Here is a 24,432-nt window from a genome sequence, read left to right as displayed (position 1 = left end):
CGTAAGACCTTTACGGCTGCGAACATGCGTGTGCGCAAGCGCATAATACGTTTGCGCATGCGCGTTTAATGTATAATGGATGGTATAAGCTAAGCTAAAATTATCTAATTCAGTTAATGTTGTAAATTGCGTTGTTCCTTAATCTTAGAATTGGATCTGGCTTATTATTTTTTGCAAACTGTTACAGCAATTTTATAAAAGTAAGCTTGAACTTTCGATTATATCAAATAGAATTTTCGATATATATTTGCTAATATGTAAAGGATCTAAAGCAAAAGTGTGTTTCAAAATCCGAAATATGTTTATCAATTTCACGCTGCTCGGCGGGGGAACTCCGCGGCTCTCAATGAATTGGAATTTGATCTGTCAGCACTATCCTTATCTTCAGGGCAGATGTTTTTATTTTATTTGGCTTATAATTCCTTACTAAATGTAGTATTTCATCTCAATGTACTCCGTCTTTGATATGATTTAAATCAAGTTCCTCATCATTATAATTCGCTTCCGATAGTGAAGAAAGTGACAGAGAGGTTATTGAAAACGAAAACATTTCGATTGACAAATTAGTCGGTATTCTCGACACAGCAATTATAGGACTTGAACAGCGGAACTTTGTAACTAAACAAGAAATTATGTCTATTTAATAGAGTTAAAGAGAAAGTATTGTCACATGAAATGAAGCAACCTAAACAAACTTACATTGAAACAAATGTTTAATAAAGTAAACGGGTGTACTCCAACTGCGCTAATGAAAATCCCCCTGGGTCGAGCTATAGTCCAACTGCGCCAATCAAAATTTCTTCTGCCTACAGGGTTACAATTTAACTTTTTGAAGCCAATTGTAGCCAAGAGAAAAATAAAAATAAATAAATAGAATTACATATCACAAGAACAAGTAAAAAGTATCTAACAAGCAGGTTAATTACTTGAATAACAGTAATAAATACGAGAGCTAACAAAGAAAATAAAAGGTATTTTAAACATACATATTAGCACTACAAACATCTTTCATTTACTGTAATAATATCATAAATTAAATAATTATAAAGCATACAAATATTTTTAATAAATTACATCAATAATAGTCAAGATGCCTGCACTAGACTGGAAAATTTAAAAGAGTTCACTAGCATGCAAAACATTATTTCATATCAAAGTGTGTTAATATTTTTTGTTAATTAAAGTAATCATGTAAATGTTTGCAGAAATTAAATTTAGTTAAATTTAAAAAAAGCTTAGCATGAAATCTATTATAACAACATTACTATGCATTTAGAACACTGATGTATAAATTGTAAATAAATTTAAATTATTATGCTAAGAAGTTTTTTTCTAAGATTTATCTAGAAGAAAGGAATTAGATAAACAATACTGCAAATTAATATAATCAGTCAGGCCTCTCAATAAATAAAAGTTTATTTTTTAACCAAAAATTAAAAATTGGGATGCAAAAGTTTGAGTAATATACTTGGAAATTTCTGAGTATATAACTAATTAGAAATGTATAATTAAATTAATAACAACCTTATTAACAGTAACATTAAGCTTAATTTCATTCAATCTAAAACAAGCAATCGATGAGGAGCTCAGCATAACTGAAATTTTAATGCTATTTTACGTAGATTTGCATATAAAATAAAAGTTGCACTTGTGAAACAAGTGAATAATGTACTGGTTGAATTAAAATACAGTGGTTAAAAATATAAGTACTTGTCAGAAGGTATGCAAAGTTGCCATGACTAGAGAAATTGAATGGTTATAGAAAACTCATAAAGTTAAGCGCTACAGTGTGAAAAAATTCTGGAATAAACATGTTAAAAAAATTAGATGGAGAAATAATCCTTAATTTATTGATATCCATATAAACTTCACTAGGACTAGAAACTCGGGTCGAACTACCAATGTTTAGTGACTTTTCCGCTTGATCATAAGACCTTTTGAAATTAGGCTGAACAATATATTAAAGAAAATAGAAGATACAGCACGCGTAAGAACAAAAGTGGGCTGAATTAGAGATTTACATGCTTAAGGAATGAGTGAAACTTATCTGTATGCTATTATGAAATATTAGGAATGTAGCATAAAAGCATGAGTAAAGAAGGCAATGGCAATCTAAATCATTGTAATCTAAATGTATAACAGTATCAGTATCTGCTATTAATTTCAATACTGATGAAAAAATTATAAATGAATTATATTATAAATCACATGAACTCGTTGCATTATAAATTTCAACAGTTAGAAATATTATTAGTGGGATTTAGCCACCATCTTTGTTAACAAATAATTTCAAGTAATTAATTTTACAAATAATTCAGCCTGAAACTGAGTTAGAAAACAAGCTACATGCTGAAGATTAAGCTTTGCCAAGGTGTTAGAAACATCTTCTGTTAACTAGAGTTGTGTTGCAAGAATTTGTAAAAATTATCTTTTAATATAAATTGGCATAAATACAATACAAAGTATATAAATTCTACATACATGAAAACTTGAGTACAGTGCAACAATATGTGAAAAAGGAATGGATTAAAAGGGAACTGAAAATCCCAGGATATGAATATAAGAGAGTTTGATTTTTTTTTCTGCAGATGCTCATAATTATTAATTTATTTATTAAATGTGTATTAGAAATTAAATGTATGCCAAAGTACATCAGATGGAAAACAGAATAAATATTTAAACGTTTCTAGTATTAAAATATGGAATTTGTAACAAAGTAAAGTAACCTTAAAATATCTTCAATGACTAAAAATGGAAAGTTTAATATGGGAATATATTTCAATATTATTTGTGTAAATTTAGAATGACTTAAGAAGTCCAATTTTTAGATTTAATAAAGATAATTGTTATAATTAAATTAGAACTGTTTACCTAAAATGGTAAATTTGAAAGTTAAAACCATTCTGCTATCTAAGAAGATTTGTTAATATTTATCTAGACAAGAAACTTATTTAAGGTGAGCTAAAAATCCGATATTTGATACGTTGATTATGTATCAGTTTTGTGTATGTCATTAATCTATCAAGTTTACTATTCAAAACTGATATATATATATATATCAGCGATTAAAATCTACAACTTGGAAAGTTTTTAATTCTTACAGAGAATAAAAAAGATCTGTCTCATCATTGCTTTAAGCATCATAAAACTTTAAAATGAGTGTAAAAGAAATTTATTTTTACTTTAGCACACGCCAGACTTTAAATTAATATTTGTTTTGCATGCACAATTTTTACAATATTGATAAACGAAAACAAAGGCACTTGCAGTCTCAATAGAATGTCCCATTAACGGCGATAAATGACTTTTTGTAGCACCCAATCTTCTTGGGAAAGAAATAGGGGTCAAGAAACGTCGCGCAGTTCGTTGATTAGAAAAGAGGGGGACAAGGATTTTTGATCAAATTTGGTGCAGTTCGTACCCTACCAAAGTAAACAAATAAATATTAAGCTTTTTCTTTTTGTATATTTTGATACCCTTTAGATCATAATTGTTCTTTATTTCATAAATTACTGTTTCATATTTTTAATTTTGTAATTTCTGCATGCCATCTTACCAGATTTAAAGTGATGATCTATAATTCGGAAAAATCGATAATTCGGAACCACCGAAGTCCCAACGAGTCCGGATTAACGACTTTTGACTGTACTTGAAATCAGAGTCAGAAATATTGTCAGGAATGTAGGTTATATCACTTCGAAACGCTTCTTGCCAGACATCTTTGAGCTCTGAAAAGCTCGCACAAAATGCTACATTACGTATTCTTGCATATTTGGCAGAAATGTGGACAACTAACGCCATCTGTTAACCCACATCTAAATAAACAATTAAACATCACAGAAAAGCTGAAAGGAAACCTTGAACTGGGAAAGAGTGGGTTGCACAGTTAAATAGACGACAAAAATTCATCCCCGCGGAAATTGCGGGTTGCACAACTTTTGCTACTTCTACATTGCCCGTGGAAATCGCGGGATGCGCAGCGAGAAGGTTAATATGTATGTAATGAAGTAAGAATCCCCTTTTGTTAAAATGTACCTATGTAATCTATAATGAATTATATACATAACAATTAATAAAAATGAATATTTAATTATTATTATTTTTTTTAATTTTAAAGTTGGCGTTTCACTTTTAAATATTGTTTTTAACCTTATTTTATTTGTGTTCTTTTTATTTAAAGTACTTTATATGACAATTTAAAAATGTAATTGATCCTATTTAACTTTTAATTTTCTTAGGACTGTTTTTTTTTTGGGGGGGAGAGTACATTAAGAAGATCAGCCAAGGTAATTAGTATGCATATGTGTGTGTACACAAAGTCATAAAATCTGTTGTTTCAGCCTTCTGCAAGATCAAGTAGTATGATAGTCAGCTCAAAGTAACATAGAATAAAAAAAAAGGAGAGAGAGAGAGGTAATTTTTAAATACATATCCGTCAACATTTAAAAATGAGGGTAATTTTTTCAAAACTCTTGAGAATAGTGAAAGAAGTCTATTAAAAAGACTTTAGGACTCTCTTTGAACCATCCACAACATACTGTGTTCCCTCCCCCCAAATTTCTTAAACTTTTAATAATAAAAGAGTTATTTAAACTAGTACATGTGTTCAAGATAATTTTTTTTTTTTTTTTTTTTTTTTGTTATTTTCAAAGATACTTTTTACTTTCTGAAGTTTCATACTAACTGTAATTAATTTTAATATAGCCCTTGGAGTAGATGATACTAGAATGGATCTATCTCAATTTGATGAGGGTGGAGGCAGAACAGTTCCATCTACTCCACTGCAAGTTTCACCTCCAAGTAGGTCCTATTTTTGTAGTTATGATGTTTTGAAATATACATTATAAATTTTAAAAGGAATAAGCTGAAAAAACCTTTCTACATGTATTGTGTGATAGTTCATAAAATTTAGATAAAAAGATATCTCTAAATTAATAAATTTTTATGAAATATTAAAAATAAATAATAATTGAATATTAAAAATCTGAGACTGAAAATATTTAAATAATTCATCATCAATGTATAAGAGTCCATTCTAATTGTATCTTAGAAAAAGTGCACATGAATTTCATTCTTCAGCAGTATGTTAGTGAACCTTTTGAAAATGTGATTTAAATTAATTTAATGTCCATAATGACCTGAACACTGAGTGAATGAAGTTTCATTTATTGGTAAAATTTATTAGCATAGGAATATCTTCAGATTAAAAATGTATTCATTATCACACAAATTTGTAATCAACAAATTTTACCCCCCCCCTTTTTTTTGAATGTGTTGCATTTATTTCAAGACATCCATTATGTAATTGAAAGTTTTTAAAAAAACTTAATTCTGATTTTTTCTTTTATGTTTCTCATTGAATTTTATTTAAAGATGTACTTTTTAAAGCATTTTTCTTGTGTTTATAGCTGAAGCAACTGTTCCTGAAGTATCAGAATCCAGTTTAGAAGTTGATGTAGGTATTGCTAACAATGATTTTACTATTCCTGTTATCAAAGTTGATTTAGTAGATGAAACTTCAAATAATGCTGGAACATCCCAAAATAGTTCCAAAATGTGAGTATTGAATTATCTCTATTTCATTTATGTTTTGTTTCTTCAACAACTGATATAATGTGTTACAAAGTCATTTGTGTTACAGGTTTTGTATTAATAAAAATTAATATTTAATTATTATATTTTTAATTTTGAAATTGGCATTTCACTGTTAAATACTGCTTTTAGCCTTATTGTATTTGTGGTTTTTTTTTTTTATTTAAAATACTTCATATGGCAATTTAAAAATGTAATACTTTTGATTACATTTTTAAATTGTCATATGAACCGCTTTACTTTTGATTTGCTTAGCGTTCTTTGGAGGTGGACACTTTTAAGAGGATCAGCTGAGGTATTAGTATGCATGTGTGTACACAAAGTCATAAAATCTGCTGAGTTGTTTCAGCCTTCTCATTACTGCCAAATCAAGTAATAGGATAGTCATCTCAAAATAACATAGAGTAATCAAACTAAAAAAGAAGAAGAAGAGAGAGATAAAGTTTTTAAATGTGTCTCAGCACCATCCTAAAACTGTAGATGTATATTTTGTGCTATTTTCATTTGAATTTTTTCATAGGTTATTTTTTAGCATTTTTATATGACAAGAAAAGAACATTAATATTTTCTAAGGTGCATATAAGCATTATAACGTAAAAAGTCTTCTTTAAATGATTATTATTGTAAAAATATTTTGAAGACTTATAGTTTTAGTTTGGTGCTGATTATAATAATTATTCTTCTGATGCGGAATATAAGAAAATAAACTTTACTATTACAATTATTGTAACTTATTAATATTTTAATAAACTGGGGAAAATATTCATTTAAATTCATTAGTATCTTTGATAATAAATTAACTTTGATAATAATTAAATAATACGAACAACAAATAAGGAGGGGTTTTGTATATTAGCCCATTTGTGGGCATGCTAGTACCATTGACTGTTGATTATATTTTCATGTTGCCAAGAATTTTGGTCCTTATATGTTATCACATTTTGAGTGCATTTATTTTGTTGTATTCCAAGTTTTAACAATTTTCACAAACAAGTTGGGATATTCCCCCTTTCTTAAATTTGATTTTAAAATTTTAATTTGTAGAATGTGTTAGCAATACAAGAAACTCCAGTAACATTTTGACAAGAATACAAAATTTTGCTACAAAATCACTAATGGGAATAACAAGAAAATTTGTTTTGTAGAGAGCTTATGTTGTGAATGTTTACACAATGCTTGGTCTGCAATTTTTTTTTTTTTTTTTTTTTTTAAGCGAAAACAGATTCCTGTATACTTAGGGAGAAGAATAGCACAAAAAAATTTCAGAAAGATGTGGAGAAGAATTTATGTTTTATTTTTTCACTGCATCATATTATCCTTATTTAGTAATTGAAATTCTTATTTTAAATTACTAAAATGTGTCTTCTTTTCATATGTTGATAATGTTTGCCAGTTTAGACAAACAATGATAGTTTAGCAATCATTTTTAGAAAAGTCATGAAAACCACCAACTCACACCTGATAAAAAACTTACTTTTTCATGTGTAAAAAAAAATAGTCAAACTGCACCGAAGTGGTTATGTTAATCCGCAAGTACCGGAATTTCTAATGTGAACTAAATTAGCAAACATATTTGATTTCTTACATGATAGAATCTGCTGTTAAAATACGGAAAGCTATTATTAAACTACATTTCATCTGAAGAAAAATCATACTGGCAACAGTTTAAATATAGCTTCACAATCTGACTCCAAACTTATTAACCATTTTTGCACTACTTTTCCATGATGTGATTACATGTTTTCGAAAATGATCGTGGCTTCCAAATTTTAATTGCATCTTTTCTAGTTGAATGAATTAAAAAAAATTAAATTTTTACATAGTTGTATTAAAAAATTGTAAATTTTTTATAGATAGATTAATTATGATTTACAATTATATAAAAATTGTAAATTTTGTATAGATAGATTAATTATGATTTACAATTATATAAAAATTGTAAATTTTTTATATAATCGTAAATCATAATTAATCTGATTATGTTCATGGAAAAAAAACATACATAAGAGTCACTGGAAATCCTTTTAACTATGCAATACATTCTGAAGTTGTTTGCATAAAACAGCTACTTGATGTTGCTAATCTTTTCAAGTGTGGAATAATGTGCAAGTACGAGAAACGCTATTAAATGAGCTGTAGAAATAAATAAATGTAAACCAATGACTAATAAATTAAAAATGTAAAATTAAAGCCCACATTTTTTAAAAGCGAGTTGGCTCTATATTCTAATTTTATTAAATTTTTATTATTCTGCATTATAATATAAAATTTCAGCAAAAACCTTATGTTAATGAAATATATTATAATTTAAAGTGCATTTTTCTCTTACCTTGTCCTAAGATTTTAAAGTATCTGCAGTTTCTGAGTAAATTTTGGTAAAATATTTTTATCTTTATTAAGTTACTCTTTTAAGCATAAATATTAAGTAATTAATTAATTTTTACAGTATAAATTCTGTAAAAAATTTATCATTGTTATAACATGTTTAAAATCATAACTGTTTTACCGTGTTATTTCATAATAGTGAAGCTTCAGAAGAAGCATCTGCTACTACTGATGGCAATGAAGTAAAATCTGAAGAAGACAAGACAACACAATTAGATACACAGCCTTCAGATGCATCTGCATCATCTGAGAGTAAGAACTTTAATTTACGTAAAATAATTGCTTTAGCAAATATTAGTTTTTGTGTTAATTTTTCATTCTCTGCTATCATATATAGCTGAGTTTTTTTTTAAATTTACCCCTGACTTTTCCCGAAAAGTAACCTCACCTAAATTCAGTCAGCCATCTAAAAGGCTTTCAACTTCAAATACAAACATTACTGTTAAATAAAATGTTGTGATTGAAGACTAACTATGCAGAAAACTTATTACAATGCTTACTTTGATGTTAGATCAGATAAACCAGCCTGCTTACCCATTTTTTAATGGTGTAACAAAATCAATTTTGAATATTCAGAGTAATAAACACATGATCATTACTGCCATAGATCATAAAATATGCACACAAACTATTAAATTTCTCATTTTAATGCTTTAAATAATTCAAGAATTTTGTTTAAAAAAATTTTGCTTGCGTAATATAAAGTACAAATCTTTATTGAGATTATAATACGTAGAAATTTCTGTTGTGTCTTAAAAAGGAAAATTTATGTTATTATTCATCATATAAATAAACAACTGCCGTTGTTGAAAATAGATACAAAACATTAAGTTGCTTTTTTTCTCTTTAAAAAAGAAGAAGAAAAGAAAATTAAAGCATTATGAACTAATAGTTTTATATCTAATAATTCCATTTCTGGTAGAATAGAGTGGCCTCTATGGTTAGTTTCATAGTTTTCCTTAAAACATATATTTGGACAAGCTGTATGTATAGTTCCTTGTGAGATTTGGATTACTATAGCCCAGCTTTTACACATAGGCCAGTAGCCTTTTTTTTTATCATGATAAATTTGAAACTTATTACAACGTTCAAGGTAGAAACGCTTCCTTTTAAAGCAGTATGTCTACTTAATGATTATTTACTGTCTTTATAAAGTTCATCAATTGAGCTTAATGATATTTTAATTACTATTTAATTAACTTTAGCATTTTTAATATTATTATAGTCAAATTCTGTGATAAAGCTTTATTTTAAAACTCAAGTTTGGCAACAATATTTTTGTTCTGTTATTCTTCTGCTCAAAGAAGAGTTCTGTGTCTAATGTCTGTCACCTTATGAGTTGTCATCTCTTAAGATCTATTTGAAGCAAATATAATCATTGATTTCCAAGATGAAAACAAATTATTGGCTTTTGATGGAGAGTTTGTGAAAATTTACACATGTGAAAGTTGTATATGGAATTCACATTCTGTTACATAATCATGGAATTTTCATTTGACTATTAATCAAAAGTATATTTTGTTGGTTGCCATTTAAGGATATCTATTTATTAAAGATTTCTCTTATCAGCATGGAAGAATTGACTAAGAAAGTTTTAAACCCATAAAATGTAACAATTGAGATCTTGACCATATTTTGTTAGCAAAAATTTTCTTCCTAGACTTTTAGAACTAGAAATTTTGAAAAATTTTTAAATATTCACATAATGTCCCCTTCTTGTATTGTATGTAGTTTTTCACTCTTAGGGCTAGTTCATTGTTAAATAGCTTGATTATTTTTATTCATTGTATTATTTATTTTGCACTTGTATTTTTGTATTAGCAATTTATATTTGCATTTTGTATTTGTTCATCCATTTTATTTTCCCTTTCATTTATTGTTTGAAACGTATTTTGTGCAAATGCCTTGTGAAGCTGCTCGGATGTGGCAGGTGTTCTCACATTTAAGAAACTTTTCAGACATGTTATTTTCACCTTACTTCTATTATTTACGTTCCATCTCATTGCAATCTTATCTACTGCTGATGTGTTTGTTCTTTTAAAATTCAAGTCTTTAGTTTGCCCCCTTCTCTTTCGTTTCTTCAGTGAGCTTCTTGAGAACTGCAGTCAAAACTCATTCATGTGAAGTGTTCCTGGGCCTTTTACACTGTAGTTCAGTCAGAGCGTGATCTGGATGGCTCAATTATCATCAGATTTTAGCTGAATATCCATCAAATATTGTAATATTAATATCAGTATGTATGGGATGCAAGTTTATTTTAAAGGAATATTGTGATAGTTACCAGTAGTTTAACTATGGCTATTTTTCATTTGTTATGTTCTTGCTGCAGCTATGTTATTTAAAAATTACTAGCATAAATTTTCTCCTCTCTGTTTTTGGGTGATAAAATTAGTTAATTAAGGGGGGAAACACAAGGAACTATGTTAGATAAGCAGTTATAAAATATGAAAACCAATTACTGATGATGCATATTTTGAAGTCAAAATATGTAATTTTCTTATAAAAATCTATTTCTTAATCTCTCCATGACTTTTTAGGAATGCAAATATCTGTTTTTTTATTATTGTTTTTAAAGAATATTATACAAAAATTAAATACTATAAATTTCTCTAATTTTTTCCCCCTCCAAATTTCTAGGTAAACATGAAGTTCCTACTAGTGAAAGCCAAAGTGCAGAAGAAAGTGCTAAAACTGATGCAACTCCAGATTCTGACCAATCTAACAAAGGTTTTTAACATCATATGCCATCATATACCATACTATTTTAAATTAAATTTGAATTAGGATTGCTTTATTTCTTTCTATTTGATTAATATAAGACTTAAATAGTTTATGTTTTATTGCTGTAAAGCTAAAATTATCTTCTTCATTAGCATTAGGAAGATTGAGTGAAAATAATGTAATTAACATTTTTAATCTGCATCTTACTTTCAAATATATGATGTTAATATGAAAATATTTCATGTTTTGAAAAATGCAATTGTGTTGTCTCAGATGCTTCTTCAAGCCAAACTTCTCGACGCAAACCAATCGTATGGAGGAAAAAAAGTGATGCTACTTCAGATTCAGAAACATCTGAATTAGTATCTGCTGGAACCTCCTCCGCTTCCTCTGGTCTTTTACCCACACCTGGAAGAGGAAGAGCCCGAGTGAGGCGAATGAGGTACCCTACTGCTGGTGGAAATTATTCTCGAGGACGTGGCACAGAAGCTGTTTGGTCTGCATCGGGTCGTCGTGGGCGCACTTCAACGAGAAGACGTTCTATGTACTGAGTGAATTTACCTGTATTTTAGGGAAATTTGTTGAAATGAATGATAAATTGCATTATGCCTTTTATATTGCTAAAAATATTTGTATATTGGTTGACAGAAGATGGAAATAAACTTATAATAAGTTGTGATTTTAATTAGATTTTTCTCTTTTTTAATATTAACTTTATTTCAAAACAAAATGTTTATTCCTTTTTAAAAAAATTTAGTAGTCAGATTATGTTGACTGATGTTTGGTTACTATATGAAAACATGTCTAGCTATACAAGTCGATTTACTAATTGTATAAATTTTGATTAAAATCATAATGTTAATTGAATCTTCCAATACTATTAATTTAGCTCAAATGGTCAGAAAAGTGTCTGCTAATATTTTTAAAATAGAATTAATATGATTTAATGTTTCATCTCTAAACACTCCCTTTTATCAGTTTATTTAGAATGCTCCATTGTATTAAATTTTGGCTATTTAATAATTAGTTTATGACTAATTTATTGCAACAAAAAAAAGTTCCTGCTGTAAGCTACCAATAGAAAGATATTCCTGCTGTAATTGATTTTGATGTTCTAATTTCAGTTTTTTTTTTTTTTTTTTTTTTTTTGGAAGTTCTATAATTTTTTTTCCCTTTTCATTCCCTTGCAACCTTCCCAGACTCTAGTTCTTAAATTTTCTTTATCAAAATCAGACTTTTTAAAGCTGGCTCTTTTATATCAGTTGCCTTAACACGTTCGCTGTTAAGCATGCCAAGATCCTATTTTTTTTCATTTTTATGCTTTTTAAATTACTTTCCATTTTATTATTTAAATATAGATAATAAAAGATATAACAGATTACTTTTAGTAGTAACTAAAATAGCAACTACAAGTATACTCTAGTTGGCTTGTGAAATAGTATTTTTGCTCCATGTGGCAACTACAAGATAATTTGGAACTAAATAAATAGTACTCACTCTTTCTGCACATTTCTACAACTCCTCACATGCAATATGTTATTTTCCATTAGTCTTACATGAGCCACCAGACATAAATTTGAACAATCCACTTCTAACATTCCCTAAATTAATTTTAAAAGAAAAAATTTGAATTCAAAATATTTACTTACAGTTTTGAGAAATAAATTATCTGATTTTGAGAAGTGAATGCCCCATTTCAATATGTCAAGTGTATTATAGGGTTTTAATGAAAGTTTCCTTTCACCACAAATATCTTCTGTGCAAACAGTTCACATTGACATGTTTAATCAGATTTTGTCAAATGATTTTTGACATTTGAAAGAAAGAGACTTGCTTTAGGAAAGTTTGTTCTTAATTTGTAAAAAAATATTATCATTAAGTACAAGGTGTCTGAAATGGAACTATCATGCTACCAAATTGGAACCATAATTTAATTCCAGTTCTGTCGCAAAAAGCCAGCTATAGAATACCCCCAAATCGTGTGTACAGCTTTAGGTACTAATGATGTATCACATGACACTGGAAGGTTTGGTACCAAAAATAAGGACTATGACATTCAAGAAGCAGAGCATTCTTCCCAGTCTGCCCCCTTGCAAGAATTTGTGGACGAAGATCAGTGTGCAACGACTTGAGAGATTGCTGAGAATTTAGATGTTAGTGTTGTGTCTATTAGTCACACTATGCCTTGCCTAAACTTCATGTACAAGTTCAATCGCTGGGTGCCACATGAGCTGACTCAAGCAGAAAGGAACAGTGGTGTTTGGGCCTGCAATAAACTGCTCGAATATCAGTGCAAGTACAAAAATCTGGACTGGATTATCTTTGCATCTGGTGGGATTACGTTGGTATTATCCACAAAGGGTATTCCGTTTCTTTTCTACTGCGGAGGAACGTCATACAGTCACATTCACTGCTCAAAACAATTAGGGGATATTGTGGGTTCGGCATGAAATAACCATATAATCGACAACCTATTTGAAAAAAAGGAAATAGAAGATATTATAAAGGAAAATTATAGTGTTTACAAAGTTGGGAATATGCAAATTTAGTCTGTGACTTCAAAAACTATGCGTTTTAGATAAGGAGTAAGGAGCGACCTGCAATATTCCTTTTGTAATAGATTAAAAACAATTGACATGCGTTGAATGCTTCGTAGCAGTGAATATACCATGTCACAGCAAGATGACTTAGTTGAATCGGTAGCCAGGAAGGCCATCAGTCGTTTACAGGAGAGTCAAACGCAATCCATTGTAGCGGAAGCATTAGGATTTTCCGAAAATGTCATTTCCAGATTATGGAATCAAATTTTGGAAGCTGGATATGTTTGAGAAATTCGGGACAAGGTCGTGTTATCGTTTTAAAATAAAAAGTGGAACATATACGTGCATTTCGTTTAAAAAAATAAAAATATATCTCTACTTTGGAGAAATGAAGTGGTCAGGAAGAACGTTTTGGTTAATGTACTGCAAACATTTTATATTACACATTTATCAGACAAATCAAGAAAATAAATAATTAATTATATTACAATAGTTATTAATTTTAAATATATTTTCCAGAAATTGATCAAAATAAAAACTGAAATTTTGGGGAAAATCTTGTTTGGAGACTATTTGGCGCCGCTCGTATGCACCCCCTCGCTACGCCACTGCTCCAAACTGACGTACAAAAGCAGTTTTGTCTTTGTCTGGTGGGTACATCTTAACATGATGATGCCCTCATTTTAAGTCTATAGTAGACATGTATCTAGTTTGCTTTGCATTATGAAGAAGTTCATCTATAAGAGGCAGCGGGTATGGATCAAACTTAGTCACAGAATTAAGTTTCCTGCAGTCACTACATGATCGAAAGTCACCGTTCGGCTTCGAATTAAAACAACGAGGACTGCATATGGTGAATCGCACTCTTTGATTACGCCTGAGGCAAGTGCACAGATTTCTTTCTTCGAAATATCCTTTCTTGCTGGAGATAGTCTGTAAGCGGTTGTAGCCCCTTGGAGAGGAGTCACTTGAATCGATTTGGTGCTCGATGTAATGAGTTGGTTCTCCCCAAGGAGAGAACATAGTTTCATATTTTTCTAATAAGGCATTCAAACGTTTTAGCTGCTCTTCAGTTAGATTTTTCACCTAGTCGTCTAGACGTAGTAGGCAAGGATTTGTTAGCATGTCACAAGATTGGACTTGAACACTTTCAACAAATGGAAAACAATTTTTTGGATTGTCACCAAAGAACCACATTTGCTCTCGAATATTTAAAACTACTCCAGCTTCCTTTAAGAATTTTTCTCCAAGCAGTATTCGATTACCTATAGGATCAGGAAGAGCTATCAGTGTCAAAGTGAAGGCCTTTCCTTCAAGGGCAAGTCTCACACAAGTTGTGCAAACTTCTTTTCGTTGTTTGGCTGCCATCAGCGAGACAAACAATGCAAGAGGATTTGTCGAACTTCATCTCGATCTTCTTACTTGATCTTCTTTTAAGATTTGGTACAGTTTTTCACCAGTGATTGAATGACTTGCTCTACTATCCGCACAAGCTGTGCCATATATTCCGTTGATGGAGATATTATTCATCACTGCAGCTGTCTTCGTGTTGCTTAACTTTTGTATACAAATATTGTCAAAACGAGCTGAGGTTGAACTCGTGGAGTGCTGACAATTTGAGCATTTCAATTTAATAAATCCAACTTCGCCACAACCATAGCTTGAGAGGGTTGGTTTATCTGCTACATTGGTATATATCTTCACTGGCGTGGATTTTGGGATACTTCGTAATTGGAAGTTTTCTTTCGAATTAGTAAGATAGCACCTTTGCTTTAATTATTATGTAAGCAATTGTAAGTGTCCAACTTTTCTGCTAATTCTGCAGTCGAGTTTAAGTTGGGCCAAATATAGAAAAAGTGAACTCTTATTTCTTGAGAAACTCTCTTTTTCATTTGGGTAGCTATAATGAGCTGCTTCAAAACATCAAATTTTGTAATATTTAATTCTCAAAACTAATTTTGAAAATAACTGGTCAGTTCAAAGTAGAAATCACGCCAAGTGCTTTCTGCCGATGTAGAGCGAAGAGTTGTCAGAATTTATTAGCGGTGACCTTATATCTCTTTAGTAGCATTTCCTTCATCTTTTGGTAATTTCTTGATTCCTCTTCTGGCTCACGAACAATCAATTTTCCAATTTCTGTCGGTAACGATCCCACTAAGTACGGAACCCATGTTTCTTCTGGAGCCTTAAAAAACTTAGTTGTTTTTCAAAAAGATTTAGGAACAAGGTCATGTCATTATCCTTAGAATCATATTTAGGTAAAATTCTCTCAAGATCCCAATTGATTTTTTCATTTTCAAAAACAGAACCTGCTGTAGTGGAAAAGGGTATCTTCTGAACTTCAGGTTGAAGTTTCAAGCATTCCAATTCATAAGCTCGCTCTTCTTTTTCGTTGGCTAATTTCTCTTCCTTAGCAGCTTCTTCTTGAGAAATATGGTCTAATTCAGCTTGTTTCCCTTTCTCAAGTCTTTTTCTATTATATTAGTAAACATATTTTTCACTAATTCATCATAATTATCGGATTTTGTTATGAGTTCTTTTAATTGTATCACTTTTACATTGTCTGCCACGACAAACTCCATTTCTTGGGCAAAATGTTTTAAATCTTCTTTTCTCCTCCTACCCAAAAAAGGACATTTTGTCTTTTGCGAAATTTAAACACAGTCGTGGGAAAGGAAAAGTCTCAGTTAAAATTCACACTGTTACTGTTAAAGCTTAATGTTCTAATTTTATACTTGTTTGAATTTTAAATGTATTTAAATTCGTCCATCAGTTCTTAGATATCGTTGATAATTTTAAGCACTTAGGGTCATACAAAAGAAATCAACTTAAACTGGTTCACAATACTTACAAGTCAAACATTTGTCAAAACTTAGTATGAATTAAAATTCTAATACTACAAATAGTCAAATATTATTAAGTAGTTTTAAATCAAGATTACGTATCTTGATTATACACATGGGGATAGATGTTACTTATGTCTTTCTTGGAAAACTGGAAATGAAAGTTGTCTCTTTCCCCAGAGTCCTCCAACTTTTATGCATAGCACATTAAATTGTATCCTGCTTAAGAATTTTCTTAACAGTCTGGTTAACGAACAATTTAGTCGTATGAAAAGAATGTGGGAGGTTAATGCGTTCCATTAACAAAGTTCCTTTCTTTCCTAGCCAATGTATTTCTTAGCCAAAAGTTTCTTGCCATGTATCAGCTTTTTAATTTCTTTCAAGAAATTCTGCGTACCATTGCAAAGGCCTACGGTCTAAAATTGTTTGGGAAATATTCTGATTATTCAGAACAGCTTGAAGTGCACTGTTGTAAAGCGACAGTATGACTGCCTTTACAAAAGATTGGCAACGAATTGACAGTTGTTGAATAGTCACAGCAATAGCTTCGATTTCTCCATCAAAGGCAGTAGTAAGAGGACCGACCCATTGATAAGTAGAAGCTAAAAAGCTCTCTATGGATACCTCCTCCGGCACCGTGCGTTCTCTCTAACATAGAGCAGTCAATGTAGACACCTAGCCACTTATTTTGAGGATAGCGAACCCCAATAGTTTCCATTGCAATAAATCTTAATTGTGAATCGCTCATTTCATTTTTAACAACTCTTTGGTTAGATCAAGATTTATATTCAAATTCAAAAAGTCCAAGGGACAATGGGGAGGAGGTACAGGTGACGGGGACGCCTGAAGTTTAACAGAGGTTAACAGGCGTATGTCCCGCGTCTTCCCCAGCAGTTTATTTAATAGTTATAAGTGTGGATACATGGCCATACAGGGGCAACTGTTTAACATCTGGCATTTGAATTAACATACAGGCACAGTAAAAAAAAAAAAAAAAAAAAACTTAATAGGTTATAACAAAAGAAGAAAATTAAACACCTAAAAATGGTGTTCAATTTTCTTCTGCTCCCTATGCAGTCAGAGATTAGATGGTAGAGCATTAGAGTGCATATGTCAGTGCAAGTAATGCATGTAAGCCCTATTACTCTGGTTGACAGAGGTCCTGGCCATATGCTGCAATGGTAGTTATTACTTTGCAGATTTTATTTATGGCCGCTCTGTTTTTGGCTAGGAACTTGTGAAATGCTGAGATATTGGCTGGTATCGGGAAGTGGAACTGTTCCGTGAGTGGGCACTGAAAGATATAATGGTCCGGTGACCCCTCACCCCCGCAAACACAGCGATCCATGAGATGGTGCGGCGGTAGAAGTAATCCGGGAAGGGACCATGACCAGTAATGAAGTTGGTAAGGGGAGCAATTGCCATAAGGCGCTCCGTGGTTACTTTTGGCAAGAAGCTATGCGCTCTCCTTCCCGTGTCGCCCTAATCCCATTCTCTTTGCCACCATTGGATAGCGGCATTTCGCATTTGACTTTTGAGGAAAGATGGTGGTGCTGATACTGATATCGGTCTGGCATTTTGGTTCGAAGCAGCCTCTTTAGCGAGTTCATCCGCTGTCTCATTACCCATGTTACCTGCATGGGCTTTAATCCATACTAGGTCAACATGTGCGTGCCGATTATCTTTTAGGATATGCTGCAGTCGTATGATCAGCGGGGAGGCGTGACTATGTTTGTCAAGAGCAAGCTGTGTCGACATACTGTCTGTATAAAGCTGCACATGTGTGATGTTGAGCGCCACGTATTCAATGGCAGCTGTTATGGCAACTACTTCTGCTTGAAAAATGCTATTATTTGGATTGAGGTACCCTTTCCAATGGTGTGCAGCATGGCCTTGCCTGTAGTATATAAAGGCACTACCTACACCCTCAGCAGTTTTCGAGCCATCTGTGTAGAACGCGTGCATATTAGGGTTTCCTTCTGGTTGACTTCGGTTTGAGGATAGTGTGAATGCCAAGTCCCTTGTGTGCTGGGTGCGTGTGGAGAGGAGTACATGGATGTTCGTAATTTGCAGGGCTATGTAAGGTGCCTGCAAAGGTTGCGTCTTTCTGTAGATGTATTATTTTAGTATATGTGGCCTCTAGCTCCGCTTGGATATGATGCCTGCCAAGGTGAGTGCTGCATAAGTTGCAGTGGTGCGGTAGGCTCTGCATAAGCCTATGGCGAATGGGCGCTGTAGTGATAGGAGTTGCTTAACCTTGCGTGCGGTCATGGGTTGTGCCCATATAGCTGCCGCATAGAGTGCCACCTTCTCAGCTACAGTTTTATAAAGTACCTTTTGAATGTGGGGATTCCGTCCCCAGTTCCGGCCTTGGAATTGTCGTGATCTCCTGGCAATTGCAGATGTTTTAATCTTTTGTGCCTGGATATGCGGAAGCCAAGTCAGACCTGGGTCCCATATTACCCCAAGGTATCTTAAAGTTTTTACGACCTTAATATTCCGGCCTTGTAGTTTGATACATGGGCTACGTGTTGGATTTGTACCCTTTCTTGGAAAGATGATAGCAGTGGACTTTGTGGTGGATATTTTGAGTTTTAGCTCTTCGCAGAGGTTGGCAAAGATAGTGCATGACTCACTGCCATGGGCTTCAAGCTCAGCGCGTGAGCGGCCTCTGACCAGTAATGCCGCGTCGTCCGCGTATGCAACTAACACAGTATGTTGTGGCCACCTTGCCTCTAAGACTTTATTAAAGGTGAGGTTCCATAGCAGAGGCCATGCACAGGACCCCTGTGGACATCCTCTCACTTGTGTTATTGAAACAGTACTACTGTTAGAGATCATCAGTTGCCGGTCTGCCAGATAGTTGTCCAGAACTTGATAGATATTTCTTGGGCATCTTGCCTCTCTGAGGGCCTGCCTGATGGCAGGCCACCAGAGGGTATCGAATGCACTTTGCAAATCTATCGATATAAAAGCCGTCTGGTAGCCCTGCGATTTGTTCTGAATTATGACTTCATGTATTCGCTGCAGGGCATGAGTGGTAGAACTGCCTTGTTTGAAGCCAAATTGTCTTGGGCTAATGCTTTGGTATTGATGTAGATGAAATTTTAGCCTGTTGACGATGAGCTTCTCGTAAATCTTTCCCATCGCCGACAGAAGGCAAATTGGCCTAAAGGAACTCGATACTAGGGGGTCTTTATCCTTTTTTAAAAATAATATCACATTGCCTTTTTTGAAAGCTGTTGGGAATATTTTATAATGCAGAAGCTGGTTGTAGTATTTATGGAAGTAGGATGGTCGTGCCTGATATGCAACTTTGATAATTGCGTAATCGAGTCCGTCTGGACCCGGGGCCTATTTTAGTGGCAGATACCGGAAGATATTACGTATCTCCTGTGCAGAAAACTGTATATCGTTCGGTGCGTATGGCGAGCTTGTATCTTCTCTAATTTGCCTCTGTTCTGAAGTATCTGCTTGTGTATCATCTGTGGGAAAGATAGCATTTAAAAGTTCCTTGGCGGTGGAGGCCGCTACGTCCATAGTATGTGGTGCTGTTGGTTGAACTGGTACTTGCGCTGGTTGGAAGATCTGCGTTGCCAGTTTGTGTAAAATTCCATATGGATTACTGTTACTGGTGCAGAAAGATCTCCAGCTGTTAATTTTAGCTTCAAGAATTGCTTTCTTGTAGGCGGCCCTTTCTTGCCGAAAGGCCGTAAGGATGTTGGAAGCTACAATTTCGTTGGTAGCAGATCTGAGGCGGCGGCGCAGAGCTCTGCACCTCTGTTTCATCTCTCTCAGTCTTCCCGTCCACCAGGATATGCCTTGGAGTTTTTTGGCGGTTCTTGTAGGGAGGATCTGACATATTTGTCTGAATGACAGAATGTTGTCTGTGTAATCATCCAGTTCTTGGGTGTTGGTAAGCTCTTCTAGTATGTCTTCTTCTCTGATGAGCAGCTCCTGAAAGGCATTCTTCAGTCGTCGTATCTTTCCGCCCAGTAGTTTGAATCTCTGGAGGATATTAATGCTGGCCTCAAGTGTTAGTGTGAAGTGGATGTATCGATGATTTGAGTTACTCTCATCATCTAGAACATCCCATGAGCTAAAGTTGTTGGCAAAATTAGCAGTTGAGAGTGTAAGATCAGGGCATCCTTTATGATAGGTATTGTCATAGGTAGGTTGTGCCCCTTGACTATTATGTAAATGTAGATCGTGACAGGCCATAAAGTCTTCCTTGTCTCGCCCTTTAGGCGTTGTGTCTTGGTAGCCCCATATAATATTATGTGCATTGAAATCTCCTCCAACGACGTGAGGTACTGTTGGGCATTTCTGTTTCACTCGTATAAAGTTGCAAGTCACATCCGTAAGACCTTCCGTGGGCGGGGAGTAGACGGAGGTTAGGAGGAATTGCTGCTCTTCAAAGATGACTAGAATAGTAACGAAGTCTCTTTCTGTGGTTATTACGTATGGAGACCAGGAGGGGTTGAGGAGGTACAATTAGATAATGTCGGCTCAATTCCAAAGCATCAGATTCTCTCTGATCAGCCTCGATAAAGCCCATTTGAGTTTTAACCCTTTCCGGCACGCTACATTTTAAAGTTGAAGTTATGATTTTAAAAAAAGGTAGACAGTCTAATTAGGCCTAGAGGAGTACACAAGTAAAATTTTGTGAAGATAGCACTTATCGTTTAATTCTGTGAGTGTGCCCACCACTGATTGAATAGAGCTTCGAAAAGAGTGCTGAAACGAGCATTGATGTCAATGAACTGACCGATGAGATGCGGAGAAACAAAGAATACAGATTCTCAGTTGTCCTTGATAATCGGTGAGCGCGGTCTGGGCACACCTGGTGTTCGCCGTTTGATTTTAGGCAAGATTTCAAGGTAAAAATTTAAAACTAACATACAAAAGGAGATTAGCATACAGCCAAAAAATAACATAGAAATTTCTTTTCAAACAATTCCTTTTATACCCTAAAAAATCTGGAAGATTTCTTTGAAAAATGAGGGTCTAAAAAAACTAAACATGGCTAAAATATATGGACTGGCTTGTGTTGAGCTGCCATCTACTATAAAGAGGGTTCAGAGTAACCTATAATAAACTATAAATTCTTTTTCATTCAATTTTTTTGTGCGTAAAGAAGGAAATTTTTAGGTGTGTCCATAGCGGACACACTGTGCCGCAAAGGGTTAAGATTTCTAGAAATTTCCTTATTATAGTACCTCCAAAAAGGGTTGTTGGGCAAACGCACCAGCTTCTCGTTAATAGGATCGCTTTTCTCTTAATACAATCATGAACAGATGCCAAATCGATTAAAAGCTGCATTGAAAGAATAGGAGTAGATCTTACTGCCCCAGTGATTATGCGTAACGCTTGGTGCTTGGTTCTGGAAGACTTCGGAGATCTGGACTACACTCTCTGGAGCCATGATGAGGATCTCGCTGCAATGCCGAATAATTGGTTGAATGTATAATATGAAGTAATCGTCATAGTCTCTCTGTCACAGCGCCACCTTGAGCCAGCCAAAGGTTTTAACCCTTTCCGGCAGGCTACTCTTTAAAGTTGGAATTTTACCAAAAGTATTTGTAGGCAGTCTATTTAGGCTTAGGAGAGTATGCAGGTATAATTTTACAAAGATTGTCCAAACCGTTTCCATTTTGTGGGTGTGTCCGAAGCGAACGCACTGAGCCGCACTAGCTGCGATAGGTGAGCATGTAGAGACATTAAGTATTTTTTAAGGTATTTTAAATATAAAGAAAGCTGCGTTCTCAGCCTCCCCCGTGTTTGAAGCACGAGACCAGATTCTGTAACTCACACCCACGTGACAGGCGCTACCAGTACAGTGTGTTCAGTCCGAACTTACCATACACTGAAGACTTCACTATACGCAATATTTCAAAGATGAAAATTAAAAGTAACACAGAATAAGCAGATTATCATACGAACAACAGAATTATATAATGATTTTTTTCATTGATATTCTTTATATTTGAAAAAATCTGAAACATTTCTTTGAAAAATCAGTGTCTTTAAAAACAGAATATATCTCAACGTTAATAATTTGCTTGTGTGGTGCTGCCATTAATTATTCATAAAAGAGATTAAAAGTAATCATTAGTGTAGTTTTCGTGATATTTATCGATTATTTTTAGTGTCTAAAGAGGCAATATTTTTGGTGTGTTCCCACCGAACACACTGCCCCGGAAAGGGTTAAGACAGAGAGTCTTCTCACGGCGTTTTTTTCTCAAATGTTCCGGATGTTTCCTCCAAATGAAGCTTTGATCGAGGATGCAATCCAAATATTTTGTCGAATCATTATGTTGAATATTTACACCCTTATATGTCAACTTCGGTAAAAGGCTGTCTGTTCAGAGTGAAGAACTGGCACGTGATCTTATCCTGCTTTACTCCCATACCATTTTTAGACACCAATATTCCAGATCTTTCAGAGCACTATTAAGAGTCACATTTAAACCATCCTGCTTCTTTTTAGAAACACTACTCCAGATCGTCGGCAAAAAGAGCAGAATCCACCCACGGTGCCAGAATGTTCGGGTAATTGTTAATAAAAATATTTAAAAGAATTGGGCTGATGACTGTTCTGCGTGGTATGCCAGATTCAGTATGTTTAAATCTAGAACTGTCACACATCTAACAGCAGAAAAACGCTGTGATTAGAAATTCTTTTAGTTAAATAGAGTTAAATTTGTATACTGTGGGTAGCAATAAATAAAAATTTTACAGTGTTTCCATATTAATTCCTGCATTGCTGCTTTGCAAATGTTTATTTAACTTTTACTTCTCACTTTTTTTCTAATTTCTTTCTTTCTTTTCTTTTCTCTCTCTCTCTCTCTCTCTCTCTTTTTTTTTTTTTTTTTTTTTTTTTTAATTTAGCACTTCCGTATTAAAGCAGCTACTGCATAAATGTTCGGCAACATTTCAAGTTGGCATGTTACCGATTAAGTTCGTCTTTTTTGGCAATAAAGGACGGTGGCCGCTTTATTAATGAAGTCCCATTGCAGTTTTTTTTCTATGCAATATATATTTTTGGTGCATTTATAATATTCGAAGAAACGCCCAATAACTAAATTGCTGAGGATATAGCATTTAAATTGGAGAAGTATGTTTTATGATGAACAAAAAGTCACGTGGATAAATGAATCTCCTAAAAGAGAAACGTAATTAATTATAAAAATTTTAAAAGTACAACCAGCTGCAGATTTAGCAGAAATTCAAGGGATATCTTTTGATTGGGGACAAACTTTTGATGAGGTAATGTTCTAATAAGTTCACACATTAGTTCACACAGATATAGTGCTCAAATGCTCCAGGAGGAATTTCATTCAAGTTTATTGCATACAGAAATGCGTGTCTGATTATCCTTTCGCACAGTTAAAAACACGTTTAAGTATTTCGTTATTTTCTAGAGAAATTTCCTACTAGTCAAACTACTGTTTTGTTTTGCAGTTACTTATTGTTCTTTTCCATTGCTTTTGCTTCTTTGCTTGTTTTGTTTGCTCGGCTCATATCTAAAAGAACACAAGCAAGGAACAGTGACTTAGAACAAGGAACAGTGACCATAGAATATAACTTTAAAACTGTTTTGTAAAAATCACGTACTCTGCATTGACGGAACATAAATTTCAAATCCATTCATAGACACATCAAAGGAATAGGAAGATAATTATATTTTTTTTTCCAAATTGGCTGTATACTTCAAAAGCCGGGTTGTGATATTTCGGTTGAATTAGTGGTGTCTCTCTTCATGAGTCATAATTTCAAAGATCGTTTCGTTTCAGGAGTCAAGGTTGGGAGAGCATTAGAATTTCAAATCAAAACTTCAAGATTTCACAGAACATAGAAATAATATTTATTAACGATAAACTTATATTACTTCCCATTATAGCGGCCATGAAACATAATCAAGCATCAAATAAATATGACATGCGTCATTCTTCATGTTCAAGCGTCAAGTGGAATATTTTTCATCGGCGCGCATCAAGAGCGCCACCTATCTACCAAAAAGACGGAACATACTCCGCCCCGATGAACATTGGTTCATTACAACATTATTATAAAGATCTTCAATTTTAGATTTAAACAAGTTTTTCAAAAGTTCAACAGTATATCATATAAAATAAAAATGCATAATGACAAATTTAAATTGAATAACAACATTAAATTTAGCCCAAAAGTTTACAAATAAAACATACTTACAATCTCTAGAAGGAAAACAAAATAATGAAGCTTCTAAATTACCATAATCCACAATTGTGGTCCATTCTCTGAATCTGAAACGTAATTGAATTGATAATAATAATAAAGACACAAATTATGAATATACAATTAATGTT

General features: G+C 33.1%; 1 protein-coding gene and 1 long non-coding RNA gene across 3 annotated transcripts in view; one reads left to right on the top strand and one right to left on the bottom strand.

Moving 5' to 3' along the window:
• The window catches only part of LOC118200699 (uncharacterized), a 249,500-nt gene extending 238,117 nt beyond the window's left edge, over positions 1 to 11,383 (top strand). For both annotated transcript variants that reach the window (XM_085823472.1, XM_085823471.1), the window contains 5 exons: positions 4,705 to 4,800; positions 5,409 to 5,556; positions 8,117 to 8,229; positions 10,615 to 10,704; positions 10,972 to 11,383. In XM_085823472.1, coding sequence (XP_085679598.1) covers positions 4,705 to 4,800; positions 5,409 to 5,556; positions 8,117 to 8,229; positions 10,615 to 10,704; positions 10,972 to 11,249 — 725 coding nt within the window. In that variant the 3' untranslated portion in view covers positions 11,250 to 11,383. The remainder of the gene's footprint in view (positions 1 to 4,704; positions 4,801 to 5,408; positions 5,557 to 8,116; positions 8,230 to 10,614; positions 10,705 to 10,971) is intronic.
• The window catches only part of LOC146995353 (uncharacterized), a 97,460-nt gene that overhangs the window by 15,452 nt on the left and 57,576 nt on the right, over positions 1 to 24,432 (bottom strand). Inside the window, exon 2 of the long non-coding RNA XR_015042985.1 lies at positions 700 to 825. This is a non-coding gene — a long non-coding RNA (uncharacterized LOC146995353). The remainder of the gene's footprint in view (positions 1 to 699; positions 826 to 24,432) is intronic.

This window comes from Stegodyphus dumicola, chromosome 9 (genome assembly GCF_044657685.1).
Source record: "Stegodyphus dumicola isolate Sdum_Otavi_A_Nest chromosome 9, ASM4465768v1".
Taxonomy (NCBI): Eukaryota; Metazoa; Arthropoda; class Arachnida; order Araneae; family Eresidae; genus Stegodyphus; species Stegodyphus dumicola.
Note: the sequence above shows the minus strand (reverse complement) of the source record. Positions and strands in the feature narration are given on the sequence as shown.